The sequence below is a fragment of the Macrotis lagotis genome, chromosome X (assembly GCF_037893015.1).
Source record: "Macrotis lagotis isolate mMagLag1 chromosome X, bilby.v1.9.chrom.fasta, whole genome shotgun sequence".
In the NCBI taxonomy this organism is placed as follows: domain Eukaryota; kingdom Metazoa; phylum Chordata; class Mammalia; order Peramelemorphia; family Peramelidae; genus Macrotis; species Macrotis lagotis.
In genome coordinates this window covers 497,629,889-497,646,942 of record NC_133666.1, presented here as the reverse complement: position 1 = coordinate 497,646,942, position 17,054 = coordinate 497,629,889, and the positions used below count along the sequence as shown (strand labels likewise).

The 17,054-nt window shown below is 37.9% G+C and overlaps 1 protein-coding gene across 13 annotated transcripts in view; it reads left to right on the top strand.

The window, feature by feature from the left end:
- The window catches only part of LOC141500000 (myelin basic protein-like), a 198,436-nt gene extending 181,382 nt beyond the window's left edge, over window positions 1-17,054 (top strand). For 8 of the 13 annotated variants that reach the window (XM_074202845.1, XM_074202842.1, XM_074202844.1 and 5 more), the window contains 5 exons: window positions 1,308-1,412; window positions 2,258-2,293; window positions 2,592-2,624; window positions 8,607-8,732; window positions 15,378-17,054. In XM_074202845.1, the coding sequence (XP_074058946.1) occupies window positions 1,308-1,412; window positions 2,258-2,293; window positions 2,592-2,624; window positions 8,607-8,732; window positions 15,378-15,422 (345 nt within the window). In that variant the 3' untranslated portion in view covers window positions 15,423-17,054. Of the gene's footprint in view, window positions 1-1,307; window positions 1,413-2,257; window positions 2,294-2,591; window positions 2,625-4,213; window positions 4,260-8,606; window positions 8,733-15,377 lie in introns of all 13 variants that reach the window. The other 5 variants (XR_012471821.1, XM_074202851.1, XM_074202850.1 and 2 more) reach the window with 5 other exon arrangements.

Here is a 17,054-nt window from a genome sequence, read left to right as displayed (position 1 = left end):
AATTTGGGTATGCTTTTTAATAAGGGTTCCCCCCACCCCAGACCCATCCAAACATCATTGTATTTTATCTGAACTCATTTCTTCTCTTTACTGTTACAATCTTATGTATATATGACCTTTGAGATGTGGATAGATATCACAAACCAGTCATATTTTCCCATCCCTGCTCATGTCCTCTTATACATCTACCACATAAAGTCCACTTTACCTGCTGGACCTTTATAGTTCATTTTCTTGACCTTGTAGGGATAGTATGGGTTGTCTTTTAGTTATCCTTTGGTCTCACAGGATAACCAACTCACCTTTTTTTCCTTGATTATTTTGCTGATTTCTTTTTTTTTTTTTGCTGATCTCTTCTTCCTTACCTCTTCTATAGAATTTTCTATGATTGACTTCCTTGCTTTTTTCTTTTCCTCTTATGTATCTTAAAAGTCATTGGTAAAATTGAGTTTTGGGGAATTTTATTATTGTCCTTAGAACTCATGAATTCTGAAAGAGCAGTAGTTTCTATTTCTGAATTTATTCTTTTACTGACTATGATGAAATGGTCTCAGTTAGTGACTACTGTGGGCCCCCCTTGTTATTGCTGTATTTACTGAGCTAGAAAGTTATGGTTCCCAGTGATCATGAATCTGCCATGGGTCACTCATACCCAACAGTGCTTACATCTTTACCTCCTGTTAAATCAAAATGTGGCAGTTATTGTGCCAAATTGTGCAGACCCCATTATTGTTAGAGCACAAGACATCCATTTCAGTTGACCAAGGCTATTTCATGCTATGTAACCACTTCAGAGTTAATGATCTGGTACTTCTTTTGTTTTTACTAGTTAGTCAATGGGTAGTTCCTGGGATATTTCCCTTCATCAAAACTGACAGCCTGGATAACAGAATGATATCTTTGTGTGTCTTCCTCAACCTTCATTTGGCCTTAAACAGAATTGCCCTTCTTCTGACCTAACACTCAGGGATAAGCCATTGTCTGATGCTCTAAATTGTAACTTCAACAGACATATAGACCCAGTAGATTTGTAAAGACAAGCTGATTCCAAAGCAAGTTACAGGTCATGTTTTCAATAAAATATATATTGTAACATGTATATTTCTTCCATATTATAATGGAAAATGAATAACTGCCTACCTTAGAATAGAAAAATGTCATTTATTTGGAAAAATGCTTACATTTTCAAAAAAAAGGCTTTTTTTTCAGGTATTCATTCTTAACCCTCTAATCTTGCCTTTCTATGGCTTTTAGTTCATCTCCACTTTGCATTATTTTCATGTTAAGCTTTCCATCTTGCCTTCCAGGATTTGCACCATGCAAGAGCTGGCCACTATGGCTCCCTGCCACAGAAGTCTCAGCATGGCCGCAGTTATGATGACAACCCTGTAGTTCACTTCTTCAAGAACATTGTAAGTGACTTCTTTGTGGAGTCTTTGGAAAAAGAAAGACATTTGTTGGGGAACAAATTGATCATTAGATTGCTCTGTGGCATGACCCTTAGCTTGAAGGAAAGTACTGGAATGAATGGCTCTATTGTTGGCAAACCACAAGCAGCAGAAAAGCTTTCCTATCTTGAAAGTACTAGGCCCTGATTCCGAAGGTGAGATTGGTCATTGAGATACATAGCAAGTAGAGCTCAAAAGTTTAAAACAAGCTCTTCTTGATTCTACTTTTATAAATCGATCCTTCTATGTATTTGGAGAACTACATGAGACTAAATTACATAGAATAGCTTTTTTTATTTTATTTTTTAAAACAAATTCTATGATAATTTTATGAGTGTTATTCTTAGATTGATTGAAACATATTATTTCATGATTGATTGTTATTTAAAGAACCCACCTGATATTGATGACACTATCATCAATCACACAGCCAACATGCATTTATTATGCACTTACTATGACTAGATACTATGGATTCAAAGGAAAAACAATGAAACAATCCCTACTCTTAATAGCTTATAATGCAACTTACAAATATTACAAAAATAATATAAAATAATGTTGTTGCTTTTCAAACTATTGCTAAAGTCACAAGTCCTGTAGGTTGTTTTCAGACCTGGAGCAGCAAGACATGAATTGCTGGGATCTCATGTTTCTCAGACACTAGGCATCTCAGATAATTACTACCTAACTTAGATAGAGTAGCAATGCTGAGGCATGCTTAGCAGCCCAAAGGGCAGTGAACAAAAAGGTCCTGAGAAATCATCAATCCCTTGATCTCTTCTTCACCACTCTGCATTGTCTTCCAGGTGTCACCTCGGACACCACCTGCAGGACAAGGAAAGGTAAGACATGATCTTGGAGGGACTATGGGGATGAGAAGGTGGAAAAAGGGTAGCCAGAGTTGATTTTTTTTAAAGCCATCCTTTTTCTTTAGTTTTTCCCCTGGAAGTCCCTAAAGCAAGTAGGAGGGAGACTGATTCTCTCTCATTCAGGAAAAATTCATCGCCAGCCAGCGCACGTGGAAAGCAGTGCCTATGTTGTGCTTACTGGATTCTGGGCTCTTTGTGTCAGTGGGGTCTTGAGAAGCCATCTCCTCTGTGTTTGTTGACCATGTCACTGTTTCTTTCTCTTCCTGTATAGGGAAGAGGATTATCCCTCAGCAGATTTAGCTGGGTAGGTGATGACTGCATTTTCCTTTGGCTCCCTCTGCCTTGTCTAGTCACTGCAGCCATTTGACTTTTCTTTTCTGATCTTCTTTTCAGTTGCTTAACCTATTTCAATCCTTTTCTTCCCTGTAAGCAGCAGTGTGCTTGTGGCTGTAATCTGGGTGCTTTGCTTCTGAATGGGAAATGTGACCTTTTCCATAGTGACTCAACTCTTCTGCTTTAGTGCAAGTGGGTCAAACCCACTTCATGCATAGCACACCATCTTTTCTCCTTCAAGGCACCTGGAAGATTCGGCTGTTTTCCTTTTCTTTCTTTTCTTCTACCTTTCTCTCCTTCTTTTTCTTTTTCTTTCTTTGTTTTTTTTTTTTATTTTTGGAAGGATGGGAGGAATGGGGAAAAGATAAAACCAGAGTTGGTTATCCAACACTGGTTTGTCTTATAATACAGAGCGGTAGCACCTCATTTGGCCAACTTAAACTTTTTCTCAGGTATAGGAAATGAGGGAAGTGAATCCTGGGGTCTGGAAGAGGGCAGCAGTGTTGACAAAGAGTTAAAAAAACATGACATTTCAGTGGAGCTTTTGAGGGAAAAACTAATTCCATTTATTAGAAGAAAAAGAAGAAAATTTCATTTAAAATAAGATTTTGTCTTTAAACTTTTTTAACTTAAAAATCAAGTAAAAAAATGAAATTTTAGACATCTGAGAGCAAGACCACAAGGCTCAATAAACAAACTCTCTATTGTAGGGTTTGCCTTTTCTCTCTTGTTTACTAGAAATGACTATGACCTTATGATCTCTCACTTATTCTTCAAAGGTCTCCCAGTTGAGGTAGATACAATTCTCTACAGACGCAGATACCTTTGGCTACTACTGTACAGTAGGCTGTATTTGATTCCCATTTCACAAACTCACAGACTGTACCATTCTCTTAATAAAGTGCAGGAGAAGGGGCAAGGAATCACTTAAATGATACATTTTGCTGGAGACATAAAAACAGAATGCTTCCAGGAGGTCCTAAATGACTGTAAGGAAAAAAATTTTTGAATGATCTTGAGAAAATTTTCTCTGGAATGAATTCTAAGTTATTCTATTATTTAAATTTCAGGAGTCCAAGGGACAGTAATTCCATCATTGCACTCAAGCAGTTGGTATCGTTCCTAGGTGTTCTTCATGAGCCAATGTGGCTAGGAAAAAAAAAAAACAGTAATCCAATGATTACTCTTCTAAGGAGGAACCTCTCCAAATTTGGTTAGTGGACCCTGGAAGACAGACATGCATTCTGTCACTGGACTTTTCTTGTGTGGTTAAGTCTGTATGAGCTTTGCTCCACTGGAATAGTCTGAAAATCCAAGGTCACCTCCAAATCAGGAGGAAGCATTCCAGTAAGACTTTATGAGAAAGGACCCCCCCCTTTTTTTTTAGTGATCTTAAATTTTTTCTGAGCCCTGATTCTCTGACCCTGGGATGTGGGTGGGGGGTTGGGGTGGTGGGGTGGATATACAAAGAGAAGTCTTTAGCAGGATTTATGAGGGGGTGGGAGACTTCAGTTTCCCTAAAATAGGAGTGTCCAATAGAAGATTTTCTTCTCTCCACAGCAAAAGGAATGGGACATGAGGAGCAGAGATGGGAAAATTTGGCACTGTAGGTATCCACAAGCAGAGCTATCCTAATCTGGCCTCATCTAAACACTTCATCAGTTCCTCAGATTGCTTCACAAATTTGCAAAACACTTAGACCCTACCTCCCAACCCCTTCCCTCCCAGAGGACTTTGCCTGTGGCAAAATCTATACAGTTTCTGGAAAAACTTCCAGAAATGTCTCTGACAAATAGAGTTCACAAAGTTAAAAAACAAACAAGGAGGGGAAACTATTTAAAAAGTTAGATAAGTGACTATCACATTGGCAAATGAAAAGAACCCCAATATACATTTTTTTTAAAGGCAACTTGTTATAGGGAAAAGAGCACTGAATTTATCATCAAGATCTGGCTTTAAATCCCAACTCTGCTACTTCCTAACTGTATGACCTTAGGAAAATCAAACCCTCCAAGCCTCAGTTTCCTCATTTATAAGATGAAGTTGGACTAATTTATCTTTAAGGTCTCTTCCAGTACTGACTGTGGTCATGATATAATTTTTGAAATGAATGTGACTTTAGAGACCATCAAGGCCAAACCCTTCATTTTATAGATGAGGAAACTGAGGCCCCCCAGAAATAGAATGGAAAAAAGGAAAGAATACTAGACTTGGAATCAGAGGGTCTGAGTTGGAAACCTGGATCTGTTGTTTGCTACCCTTAGTGACCTTTGACAAGTCACCAGGTTCCTTATCTGGATTGGAATGAGACAATCACTAAGGTCTCTTCCAACTGTAAATCTAGAAGCCTATAAGGTCAAATGATTTGCCCAAAGTCACACAGAGCAGCAGAACTGGGATGCTTTTTTGGAAAATTATGCAAAACCCCTCAAAAACCCAAATAGATATGTGATATCATCTATTTGTCTCACCTCCACGATCCTTCCTGATGACAACCCATCTACACCTGCCCATCCTGTGTGACTCTTGGCTATGTCCATTCACAAGTTTGCCACAGGGGGTCCGCCCACCATTCTGGGGACCTCCCTTTGCTTTCCTCTGATATTGCTAGGGGACTAGTGGATCGATCCCTGAGCCATCCACCTGTCATCCCTTGCTCTCTCCACGCTACCAGCCCATCTTCTCTTTCTATCATATATTTCTTTGATGATAGTTTTTCCAAGTTCTTTACTCATTGTATGTTGCAGCCTGCTCATATTCACCATTTGCCTCTCCCTTGCCCAGAATGTGATACTCATTTTTTAATTCTCCAGACACAGTAGTGTTTACATGAGTCAGTCATATAATATCACTCATGGAATATTGATAATAAAAAGTCAGGCCTTTGCTTCTAGGATTTAGAGTCAATAAAGGAGATTTTGGAGAAATGTCTTAGAAAATGAGTGCTTGATCCCATGGAATGAACTCTCAGTGATTCTCTCCAAAGCCATGGGAATAACAGGGAGAAAAATAGCATCAAGAAGTTTTCCTCTGCTATCCCACATCCAGAAAACTGTACATAACTCTTCATTATCTGTGGTAAGAGGAGACAAAGATGGTATGGATAAGGACCATTCACAAAAACAATTCTAACCCTTAGTTTCCACTGCCTTCCTCTCCAGACCTTTCAAGCCAAAATAATGGCTCAGTTTTAAATGACCAGGAATTTCACTTCTTTTCTTCCTTTTGTTTACATGCTACCTTTGGCAGAGGTGCTAGCAAACTGTAATGTGACCCAAGGGAAGGCAGCAGGAGAGTGCAGGGGGAGAAGTCAGGGCTTTTGAGAATCCCCAAAGTGGAATGGAGAAACCCAGACCACTCATTTATTCAGTCAGTCATCAAGTATATATGAATCATTGCCTAGTAGCTGCAATGTGCTACTGTAGCTGGTTGAGCCCTAAAGCTTGGGTAAGGAATAGCCCTAGCCCTGGGGAGCTTACAGTCTAGAGCAAGACAATGAAGGCATGACCATATTATTTTAATGTTTGTTTAAAATCTCTGCATAATACTCCTTGTGATATGCAGTATTCCATTCCTCGTGGGGATCCTCCTTTGGCCAGTAGCATTAAGCAGGGGTCCCCCAAAGGTAAGCCTGAAGCAGATCTGTCTTAACCTCTACTTCATACATACAGAGCTTTTCCCCAGACTTACTTAGGCCATTGTCCTGATTTTTCCCCACCTGTTAAAACCTGCTGTCAGATCCTTTAGTCACGCTGTCTGTGAATGCAAACTACTGATAACACCTTAAAGTATTATTTACCTTTTAACTGGGCTGGGAGCCTCAAACTAAAGGGGTCAAAATGAATCATCAGCAGGTGGGAGGCCGGGGTGTGGGGAGGCTGGGCTGCAATGGTTTGGGGGTGGTTAACCTTCCTGGGCTCTAGGAGACAAGACAACTCCAGCCCACCAGCTAACCTAAAAGTTTTATCTCCCTTTCTGTGTCTGCTCCATTTCCAGCCCAAGTAATATTGGTCTACAGTTTTCTTTTCCCCAAGCAAAAGTGTACCCTGGTTTCTTTCAGAGGTTTCCAGGATGGCCAGCCACCTTGTTGGGAGATTCTGAAGGCCCGTGGTTCATTTTTCCAACCTTGTGCCACATGTTTCCTGATAAATTCTAGGTTGTCCAACAGAAGAGCGAGTGAGAAATTAAAAGGAGAAATACAGTCAAGCAAATTATTAATCTGATAATAGCTCGAGAACCTAATGCTTTAAAGGCATTTTGTCTTCAGAGGAAGGCAACAGGAAATGCAAAGCAGTTTATCATTCTAACTTGAAAATGCCATCTCGCTGTCCTTTTCAGTTATTTTATTTATTTGTTTTGCTTAGCTCCGTTTAACCATCATCCATTCCTCTATGAACCAGCATGGAGAGAGCTCGTTGGTGGCAGCTGCAGGGAGACAAGGACAGCCCTGGCCCCAAGCTTTCATGCAGCATTTTAAAGCTGTTCCTTGTTCCTATTTCATTTTTATTAACACTAGAAGCCAAATCTGAGAGCATTGTTTTTCATGTGGAAATAGCGTGGGAGTACTATGAACTACCCAAGATTTAATGAAGAGTCATTCAGGATAAGGCAGGATTATAGACGAGGTAGGAAGGGTCAGTGCTAAGAGGGGGTCTGGTTTTCCTGGCTTTGCTGAAAACTGTATGATTTGTCATGTCAGTCAGCTTCTCTGGGCTTCCTTTCTCATCTATAAAACAGCAAGATGACTCTCTGCCCATATTACTCTAATAAGGATGTACAAAGCTAAAAGGAGATAATACATAGGAGAGGGTTGTATATATTCTAGGTATCTTTCCCAATTAGCCTCATGTGGGAGCTGAACAACTTTGTTCTCCTTTACTCATGTTAAATGACTTTTCTTTCTCAGTCTTGCCAACATACTTCAAAATATCTTAATCATAAAAATACCTTAATCATATCTTCCCTGTGAATGTCTTTAATTTAAAAAAATAATGCCCCTGATTTGAAAATAAAACACACTAGAAAATAAGATGGCTCTTAGGGATATAAGTAATGAAATCTCAGGATTCATTTGTTTATACTTGTTATTCTGAGAGAATTCTAATCATTCCCAAGATGCAAAAGGTAAAAATGTGCAGAGGGTCTCCTTTCTCTCACCTCCTGACCCAACCCCACCCCAAATACTCCCAGTCTTCACATTACACAAAGTAGCAGAAGGAAGATTGCATGCCACCTACCATGCTATTGGCATTTCTCTTTTGATTTTTCCATTTCCCACACTAGATATGCTGGGCTAAGGTTAAGGTGCCCTTGGGTCCTAAGAAGTCATTCTAAAGAGAGACACTAGTCCTGGTTCTCTTTGTAAGGAGCCTTTTTTTTTCATAGCTTTACAGATTTAGAACAAGAGAGCCATTCTGTCTAATCCTTACAGTTTGGATAAAAGAAACTGAGGCTCAATGAGATTGAATGATTTAAGTGCTAAGAATTAATTTAACTCTTTTTTTTTCAATATATATTGATTCTGTTGGTTTAAGTATTTGGAAGGCCCAAATTAGAAGCAATTCAAGCCATACAAGACAAATTTACTTAAAATAATCAGGAACAAAATACGTCAAGAGTGCCTCTCTCTCTGCAGAGATTTTTAACATCTTTTGTTCTGTCCAGTACCATTTTTGCCGAAATTTTTTTCCATTTGAACAGATTTCCTTTGACAAGTTCTACCCTGATATCACATTTACATGTCTTCCCCTCTCACATATTTTAATGTGATAACAAAACATGTTTTCCTGTGATTACTGATTTACTTACATTCCCACTGGGGGACACTCAAGTCTGCACAATTGAAACAATTTTCATTCCCTTTCATTGTCCCTAGTTACTACTGGCCCACCACCCCAGCCAACACATCCCTCCTGGGAAAGAGCCTGAGTCACCTGTTTGTCTTTCTTTGCAGGGAGCCGAAGGGCAGAAGCCAGGGTGTGGATATGGAGGAAGGGCTTCAAACTATAAATCAGCTCACAAGGGATACAAGGGTGCACACCCAGATGGCCAGGGCACTCTTTCCAAAATCTTTAAACTGGTAAAGTAAACAATTATTACAGTCCATGAAATGCAGGGCCCACAGGACAACAGAGACGTGGCTGTCTGCACAGGACATCAGTCACAGACCTGTTAGGATGTTCAAGATGCTGTATTATCCCCAAATGTATTGGGGACCAGATTTCCCCCAGTATCAGGGAGTAGGTGGATCTATGTATCAGGAGGGACATTTACTCTGTATAAGCCCTCAGAGAAATTGCTGAGAATACCTTGCCAATAAGCTGAAGAATGGAGGCTGTCTCTAAACAGGATTTTACAGTAAATTTTTCTTAGATAGTATCAAATATAATTGAATTCCAGGCCCTGAAGAAAAGCTTTACAAGATATCTTCATTACTTCCAGATCACTGTCCCTAGAAGTATCCTTGTTACCCATGCCGTGTTATTAAACCCCTAAAGCACTTTAGGGGGGCTTGGGAGGAAGTTGCATCTAGGACTACAAGTCTTCCCCCACTCAGTGGACTAAAATCCTATTCATCTTTCTCTGTTCATGAATAGAAAAAACAAAAGTCATTGATTTTTAATTCACTATGCATGGAAAATTAAGAAAGACCTCAGGGGATTATTCTAGATAATTTCAAGAACAAGTAAGTAACTTCATCCACTTTTGAATAAGAAAAATCATAGGATGTAGCTGGAATAGACTTTAGAAAGATAACCTGTGACTTACAGTTCCATTTGGGAGGACCTTATCACACTGACCTATTATTTTGTTTGTTATATTTCTCCTTTTATACAATTTTCTCCTTTTATAAAAATGCTTCCCCCTTCTCCCATACCTTTCCTAAGTAGATGCTTCCTCTTCGGTACAGTATAAGGACAGTTACCATTTGTTTCTTATTCTTAAGCAAAACCAGCCCACTCCCCTGCCTTAACTGATGTTGGAACAGTCAGGATTAAAACTCTGATTCAATTTGATTAACTCAATCCATGTCAACAGATGCTCATTAAGCATCTGCCTATCTTGAACTAGGTGCTTTATTTGCAATTTAATGGGAAAAATATGGGCAGTGATAAGAGTAAAAGAGAGTCATATAAAATGCTATCATAGACGTATTCCACTGTGCAGAAAAGGAAGCCTTCATTAGACATAAGGAAAGTTGTGCCTCAGGAGGCTTTGAAGGAAGAGAAGTATTTAATGTAGGGAAGAAGCAGTATGCTTCAGGTATAAAAAGCCTTGCCTATTGGGGGGGGGGGGGGCAACAGAGCTATTGAAATGAGCATCTCACCTTAGCTTACTTGTCCTGCATCTTAGAGAAAAGAGAGTAGAGCAAGGCTCAAAAGGTAGAGAGCCTTTAACTGGTTAGAGATCACAGCTATATGTGAGATACTTCAGACATTTCCACCAATAAAATGCCACTATCAAACTGCTTATTAACAGTAGGAAGCTTGAATGTGTCTCGGATAAGAGGCAGCATGTTATTATTGACTTTGACTCACTAGCTTTGGAGTAAAATCTTGTCCTGGTCATTTGCTACCTGCTTGACCTTAGCCAAGTCATTTACTTCATTTGCACCTCCATTTCCTCATCTGTAAAATGAGAGGGTTGAACTGGGTGATCTCTAAGATCTCTTCGAGGACCAAATCATCAATCCTGTGATCAGTAGGGAGATAGATACAAGGAGAAAAACACCAAAGTCCATTATTCCCATACTACACAATTTTTGATAAAGTCACAAGTGGTAAAAGTTTTAGGTTAGTCTTTCTAGATTAGAATAAGAAACAAACATTCCAGGGGAATGTTTTCCATAGCTAAAATGGATTACTCAAATGGAGCTAAAGGAAGTCATGGATGTTAAACCAGAACTACTTTTGTAAGTGGGATTTCATGTTCCCTTGGCTTTAATTGGCATAGTTTAACATTCACCCCAAGATTTATGTACCTACTGAGTAATTAATATCAACTAATATTTATATAGCACTCTAAGACTTCAAAGCACTTTGTATAAATATCTATATCTATAGCTACATATATTATCTAATTTGATTCTTACAAAAACTCTAGGAGGTAATTTTAGAGAGACTGGGAGGTTAAGTGATTTGCCTGGAAGCAGACAGGTGGTAAGTGTCTGGGTATGGATTTGAACTCAGAACTTCCTAACAAAATCCAGTGCTATATCTATTTTACTACCTGAACTTATGCATGCATGCTTGAATGTACATATAGTATCAATATGTATATATACATATATTTTATATACATGTATGTTTGTATGCATGATAAACATACAGATAGGTACATATATATACATTGTGATACATATATTAGTATTTGACACATATATGTATCCACATGCTCATATAAATGAACACATACACACACATATTTGTAAGTTTTAGATTCAAAGAGGTTTAGTGACTTGCTCATGATCACACTACAAGGACATGTCAAGAAGAAAGGCTCCAACTTGTATTCTTGACTCCAAGACTGGTCCTCTATCCATTACCTAACTTACTGTCTCTCTCTTTAGCATCAACCAAATTTTTTTTTGGTTTACAAATTTTTTTTGGGGGGGGGGGGGGTTACAAAATGACCTCAGAGAATCAGAAACTCATTGTGACCATGTCTAAAATGGGAACTGTGAAGGGATGTCATAGTATTATTAATTGTTAGTACTTTAACAAAAAATATTAGAAGTGCTTAAACTTCACTGAGACAGATGGAAGAAGGCAGTTCTGAATTAGGGAATAATCTGAAATAGAGAATATTTTAAAAGAACTCTAGTTTCATGGCTTTGGAAATAACTGGAACCAGCCACCACAAAGAAATTTAAACAGAGGCCTAGGCAGGCCTGCTTTGAAGACCCCAGATGAATCATTTGCAACTAATATTATATGCAAATAATGAAAAGAAAGAGTGGTAGAGGGCAAGGAACATCCTTTCTGAAATCTTTTTCACACTATTAATTTGGTTAACATATCCTTTTTTCAGAGATTGTGCAGAGAGAAATCACTCTAAGACAGAGAATTAAAACAGGTTTTAATAGTAGTTTTTATTACAGATGTACTTTTCTGCATTGATGGCTGAGGGGTTTGTTCCTGCTTAATAGGCATTTACCTGGGGATTCACAATACTATCAGACAGTAGAATGAGATGGCCAAGATTTAATGGCATTTTATACAATTTAATTTTTTTACCTTTTCTACCTTTTTAAACATTTTTCTTTCTCCCTTTTTCCCCCTGGATGAGGAGGTGGTGAGGAAAATGAGTTGGTATTTTGTCAGCTCAGAGAGTTGTTTTGAGGAAAAATCAATTTGGAAGGAGACCATTGTAGTCTTTTAAACTAAAACAGAGTCCCAAATGTAGGAAAGAAGGTTTCTCATTTCTATTTTGAATAGATTAGGACTAGTGTTTGCATATAGAACAAGCCAACTTTGTCACAGATTCAAGGCACAGTATTTTTAAGAGATTCAGTTTGCTGAGTCCATGCCTTCTCAACATTTCGTATTTAGCAACCATTTATTTCAAAGAGGTATTTCTGAGACATTAATGGGAAAGAAAAGCCCATAAAGCACTTATTGAAAAGTTTTGCTTCAAATGTCAAGACAATTTCTCACCAGGTGCTCATGGCATTTTTACCATATCCAAAGATGACATCTTTTCAGTGAGGCTCTCACATTTAAAGATTTCAGATCTAAACTTCCTCTTACATCCTTTACTCATCCCTCCCTGCTTTCTGTAAGACTGAAGTGGATTGGCTCCCTGGACCAAGGGACTGGTGTAATATGATGATGCACATGGCTAACATCACAAAGAAAGGTTCAGATTAATTTGCTGGTTACATTTTCAGGCAGATCTTTAAAAAGAAGCAGTTTGGATTGCCAAGAATTGCAGCTGGAAAGGAATATTTTAGGGAAGTTATGAGATCTGGTTCAATTTTAATGCTTACCAATCCTAAAAAAAAATAAGTTAAGGAATTAATCTTTAAAATTCAGTCTGGCATAGTATAGAACAATGAAATCTGTACACAATTAAAATCCACAAAGTAAGATAACTTTGCCCTTGTTAAAGATATTTATTCTTTCTTTAAAGATATGCTTTCAGCTAAGGTGTCCAATGACACATTCAGAAGTAAAGTCAAGTGAGCTGATCTCAGATCTTTGAAGAAAACAGTGAGGAGATGAATAAGATATCTCTGGGAATGATAGGCACATGCTTTTAACACATCTAAACCTTACTTTTTTGCAATAAATGGTTATGTAACTATGTTGTTTTTTTAACAGCAGAATTAAGCATTAAAAAAAACGCTCAAACAAATGGCATTAAAAGACTGCCCAAATGGAACAGTCTTGCTGTGTTTGGCCCCCAAGGGAAGAAGTTTGAGGGAAATATTTTTTTAGCCCAATAGAGGAAAAAATTCTCTAACAACTATGACTGTCCAGTGATGGAATGGGGTCTTTGTTAGAGAATAGCTCCCTGCCACAGGAGGTATTTAAATCTTTGAATGGTTTTTTTTTTCTGATTTTCCTCCAGAAGGGATTCCAATATTGCCTGAAAATAGACAAAAGACTAAAGTATCTTCCAAAACCATGAAGTTATTGGAGCCATTTGAAATGTAATTACTTTAGTGCAGGGGTCTTAACATGGAGTCCATGAACTTGTTCCCTAAAAAGATAACATAATTAACTTCCCTTATGATTGCATGCATTTTAATTTGTTTAAAAACTTTAGTCTGAGAACTTCACTAGACTGCAAAAAGGGATCTATGATACAGAAAAATTACTACTTTAAGTAATATATTCCTTATCTTTGAAAGTTCTTTTCTACCTTCCTTTGTCCCACGAGACTTCTCTTTAACAGGTTTCTTAAAAGAAGCATACTTGTAGAGTTTTCAGGAGGAAAAAAAAACACCTTCACATAGCTTCCTTTCTCACTTCCCAAGACTGCCCTACATAAACAATGCAGAAACAAAAACTCTTTGTGATTGTTAATTTTTTTCCAGTGTTTTTTTAGTTAATCCAGCTGCTGCTTTAGAATGATGCTTTCTTCATTTTTAAAATTATATATAATAGAATAAGAACAGGCCAATAATTGTTAAAAGGCTCTTTAATTTTCTTCATGGCTAAGTGACATCTTGCTTTCCTGTGGCCCATAGTCAAAAATAAATTTTGAAAGAAACAAAGAGGGACTTAATAGGTCAGGGACCTGTACATTTGAACTATAATAACATATGGGGGAAAGGATGAATATCCCAATTTGGATACATTTAAATATTTCATTCCAAATTTGACAGAAAGTCAGTGAACTCTTTCCTGAGTTAAACTAAATTAGTGAAGGATGACTCATTGTTGGGGGAGGTGTCCTACAATTCTGGAAAACAGATAAAGCATCTTTCTTTTTCTTACAGAGGACATATACCCAAATAGCATTTTTACCACTGGGCTAGAACTGGACCAGAATCTGGTTTTGCACCCTCTTCTCAAACCAAATTTCAATGTAAACCATGATACTGAATTAAAACTTCCTTAATTCAAAGGCACACTGAAATACTTCCCATTATAATTACCTGTCCTACAATGTCAAACTGTTGGAAAAAAAAACAAATATTTCCTAAGGACAATTGTTACTTGATTGTTTTCATTTCACTCTATTTTTGCTAACCTTAACTTGGCTGTGTGTATGCTTGAGGTTAGTCAAAATTGGCCTGGGGATCTGAGAGGTTATTTCATCCAATTATTCAAAGAATAACGATCACTTATTTATGACTAACACCAGTAGAAGAAAACGTAAGTTCTAGTAGTTTGTGTTGGAGTATATCTACTTTCAGGGGACAACTCACCCTACAGAGTTCAAAAATTCAGTAAGCTAGAAGAACCAAAGGATTAACCTGAGAAGTGAAATTTAAAGACCCGGTGTTTCCCTACTAAGCTTCATTTTTCACATGGTTTCCTGATTATGTTTAAAGGATAGTTTTGATCCTTTCATTCCCCAGCTTAAGACCTTTTAAGGCTCCCTGCTGCCTAGGAAGAGAGGTCATCCTCTTTATTCAGGAAGGTAATTAAACCTTCCATTCTGTCTCCAGTCTAACAAATGAGTCAAGATTCTCCGCAACAGCCAGTGCTTTTTATCTTTCCTTATGTCTGCATTACCATACCCTTTTCTCTCTTCCCCTTCTGCCTATTGAACACTTATCCCATTCTTCAAGTCATACCCTTGCTTTATGAAGCTTTCCCTCTTTCCCCAAGTTAAAAATTATTCTTAATTGCTCAGAATTGCACATTCTTTGGAGCTCATTTATGCACTCATGTTGTTTTGCATTATGTGGCTTGTTTTATTTGTTAGATTGTAAACTCCTTGCAGTAATCCTGTCTCTTCCAGCTCCTTGGCACTTAAGTGGTTGTTGAACTTGAAACATTGGTGCCATAATTTTTAGTGGTCAATCTGTAGTTAGTAGCCATCAATTCATCCAATTATCCAACACTATTTACAAAGCACTGCCCTAGCCACTGGGGTGAGATACAAAGACAATTGACCCAGTCGCTGCCCTCACAATCTAAAACACAAAACAAGCAGCTGGCCGACAAGAAGGACCTATATTTATAGACCTTCATGAAGTGGCTGTGTTGATAGATGTGTACAGCCCAGAACTGCTCTCATCTAATCTTTGGCACTTTCTTTTCCACAGGGAGGAAGAGATAGTCGATCTGGATCACCCATGGCTAGACGCTGAAGTTCTTCATTGTCTTTACAATATTATGTACTTGGCTTCTTAATATAACTGCCTTAAATTTTTAATATTTGCATAAATTGCCTAGATAGACAAGCAATTTCTCACCTAATGTGTCTATTGAGTTGTGCATGCAGTAAGCAGAGTCAGACAACATCCTACTGGCAATTTTTTGGCCAACAGTTGAATGGAAAAGAAAAATTAAGAAACACAGTAGTTTTAAGAGCTTTTTTTATGTTTTAAAATAAGTAACATTCCTCAGTGTATTCATTCCACTTCAGAATTCCCCTTTCCACATCCAGAAATACAATTGGTTTTCATTTTATCAAAATTCATTCCATCAAATCTCTCCATTTTTGGATTTCTTTCTCATTGACCAAGAATGGCCCTAGAGAACCAAAGCTTTTGTTCCTGAGCACTGCCATTGAAGACATGCCACTGTGAAAAACACATGTGCAGAGTTGGTATGGACTGTTGATCCAAGCTTTGTTTTTCTTTTAATGCCCCATTCTCTCACCTCAAAAATACTTTATTTTTCATAACAGGATTAGGCAGTCACAGAGTGGGTTTACAAATGTTGGGAGCTTCAGGTATGTGAAATGTGGGACAGGGCAGCTGTTAACAGTTTTAATGTGATGGAGAAAAGAGAGGGAAGGAAATCCTTCCAGAATTGTATTTGCTCCTCACACCCAAAAAATTTGAATTCGAGCGTGTGGCAGAGAAAGGAAAAGGACGACAAACTAGGGCTGGGCTATTGCCTTAAAACAGGAAACAAAAGGAATTTCCCAGCAAAATGGACAATTCTGAGTGTACATGTGGCCACTGGATGTCACTGCTGCTCCACACAGGCAAAGATATCATAGTATTTCTTTAGCAGTAATGAAAACCAAAGGCTAGTTTCCTGTAATAAAACCAAGAAATCTAGTTTCCTACAGTAAAAACCAAGAAGTCTAGTTTCCTAAAGGAAGCCCGCTCGCTAGCTAGGAGATTTTCAGATAGTTCTGCACATCTCACAGTAGTATTGATAGTTTTCTGGTTGGCCTGGCAGTGTCACACTGGTAAGCTGCTCTGAAACCATGAAACCAGTCCTAAGTTTTTAATGGCAGTGTGTAAGCCAGTCCCCAGCTACTGTGAAAACCTGACTACTATAGTTGCCTTCTAGAGATAAACTAGAAATAATGAATTAGACATAGATGTGTAACTATTATGAATATACTGACCTATCTATATGTGGTCTGGAATGCACCAACCATATTTGAATTTTTAAAAAAAGCTTTTCTGAATGGCAGTTTTCTAACTTAAATAAACCAAATGTTTCATGTTTCTTAATACTAACTCTAATATATTCATTGATCCAGATATTTTGGTTCTAGCATATCCTTTCTAGCCAGCAGCAGAGCATCCATTGTTGGCATCCAGCTTTCTTTAATGTTAGTGAGTACCAAGAGTTAATGCCCCAAAGTACTGTTTTTAATTCTAGTCCACCTTTAAATGTTTAATGTACGTGTAATGCAATGTCTGTTAACACGTAGCAATGAATGAAGAGAGGGTAAGGAAAAACAGGAACAAAGTTAGGGAGTAAAAAACCTTCCAAATTGTTCAGCAAAAAAAAAAAAAAAATATATATATATATAT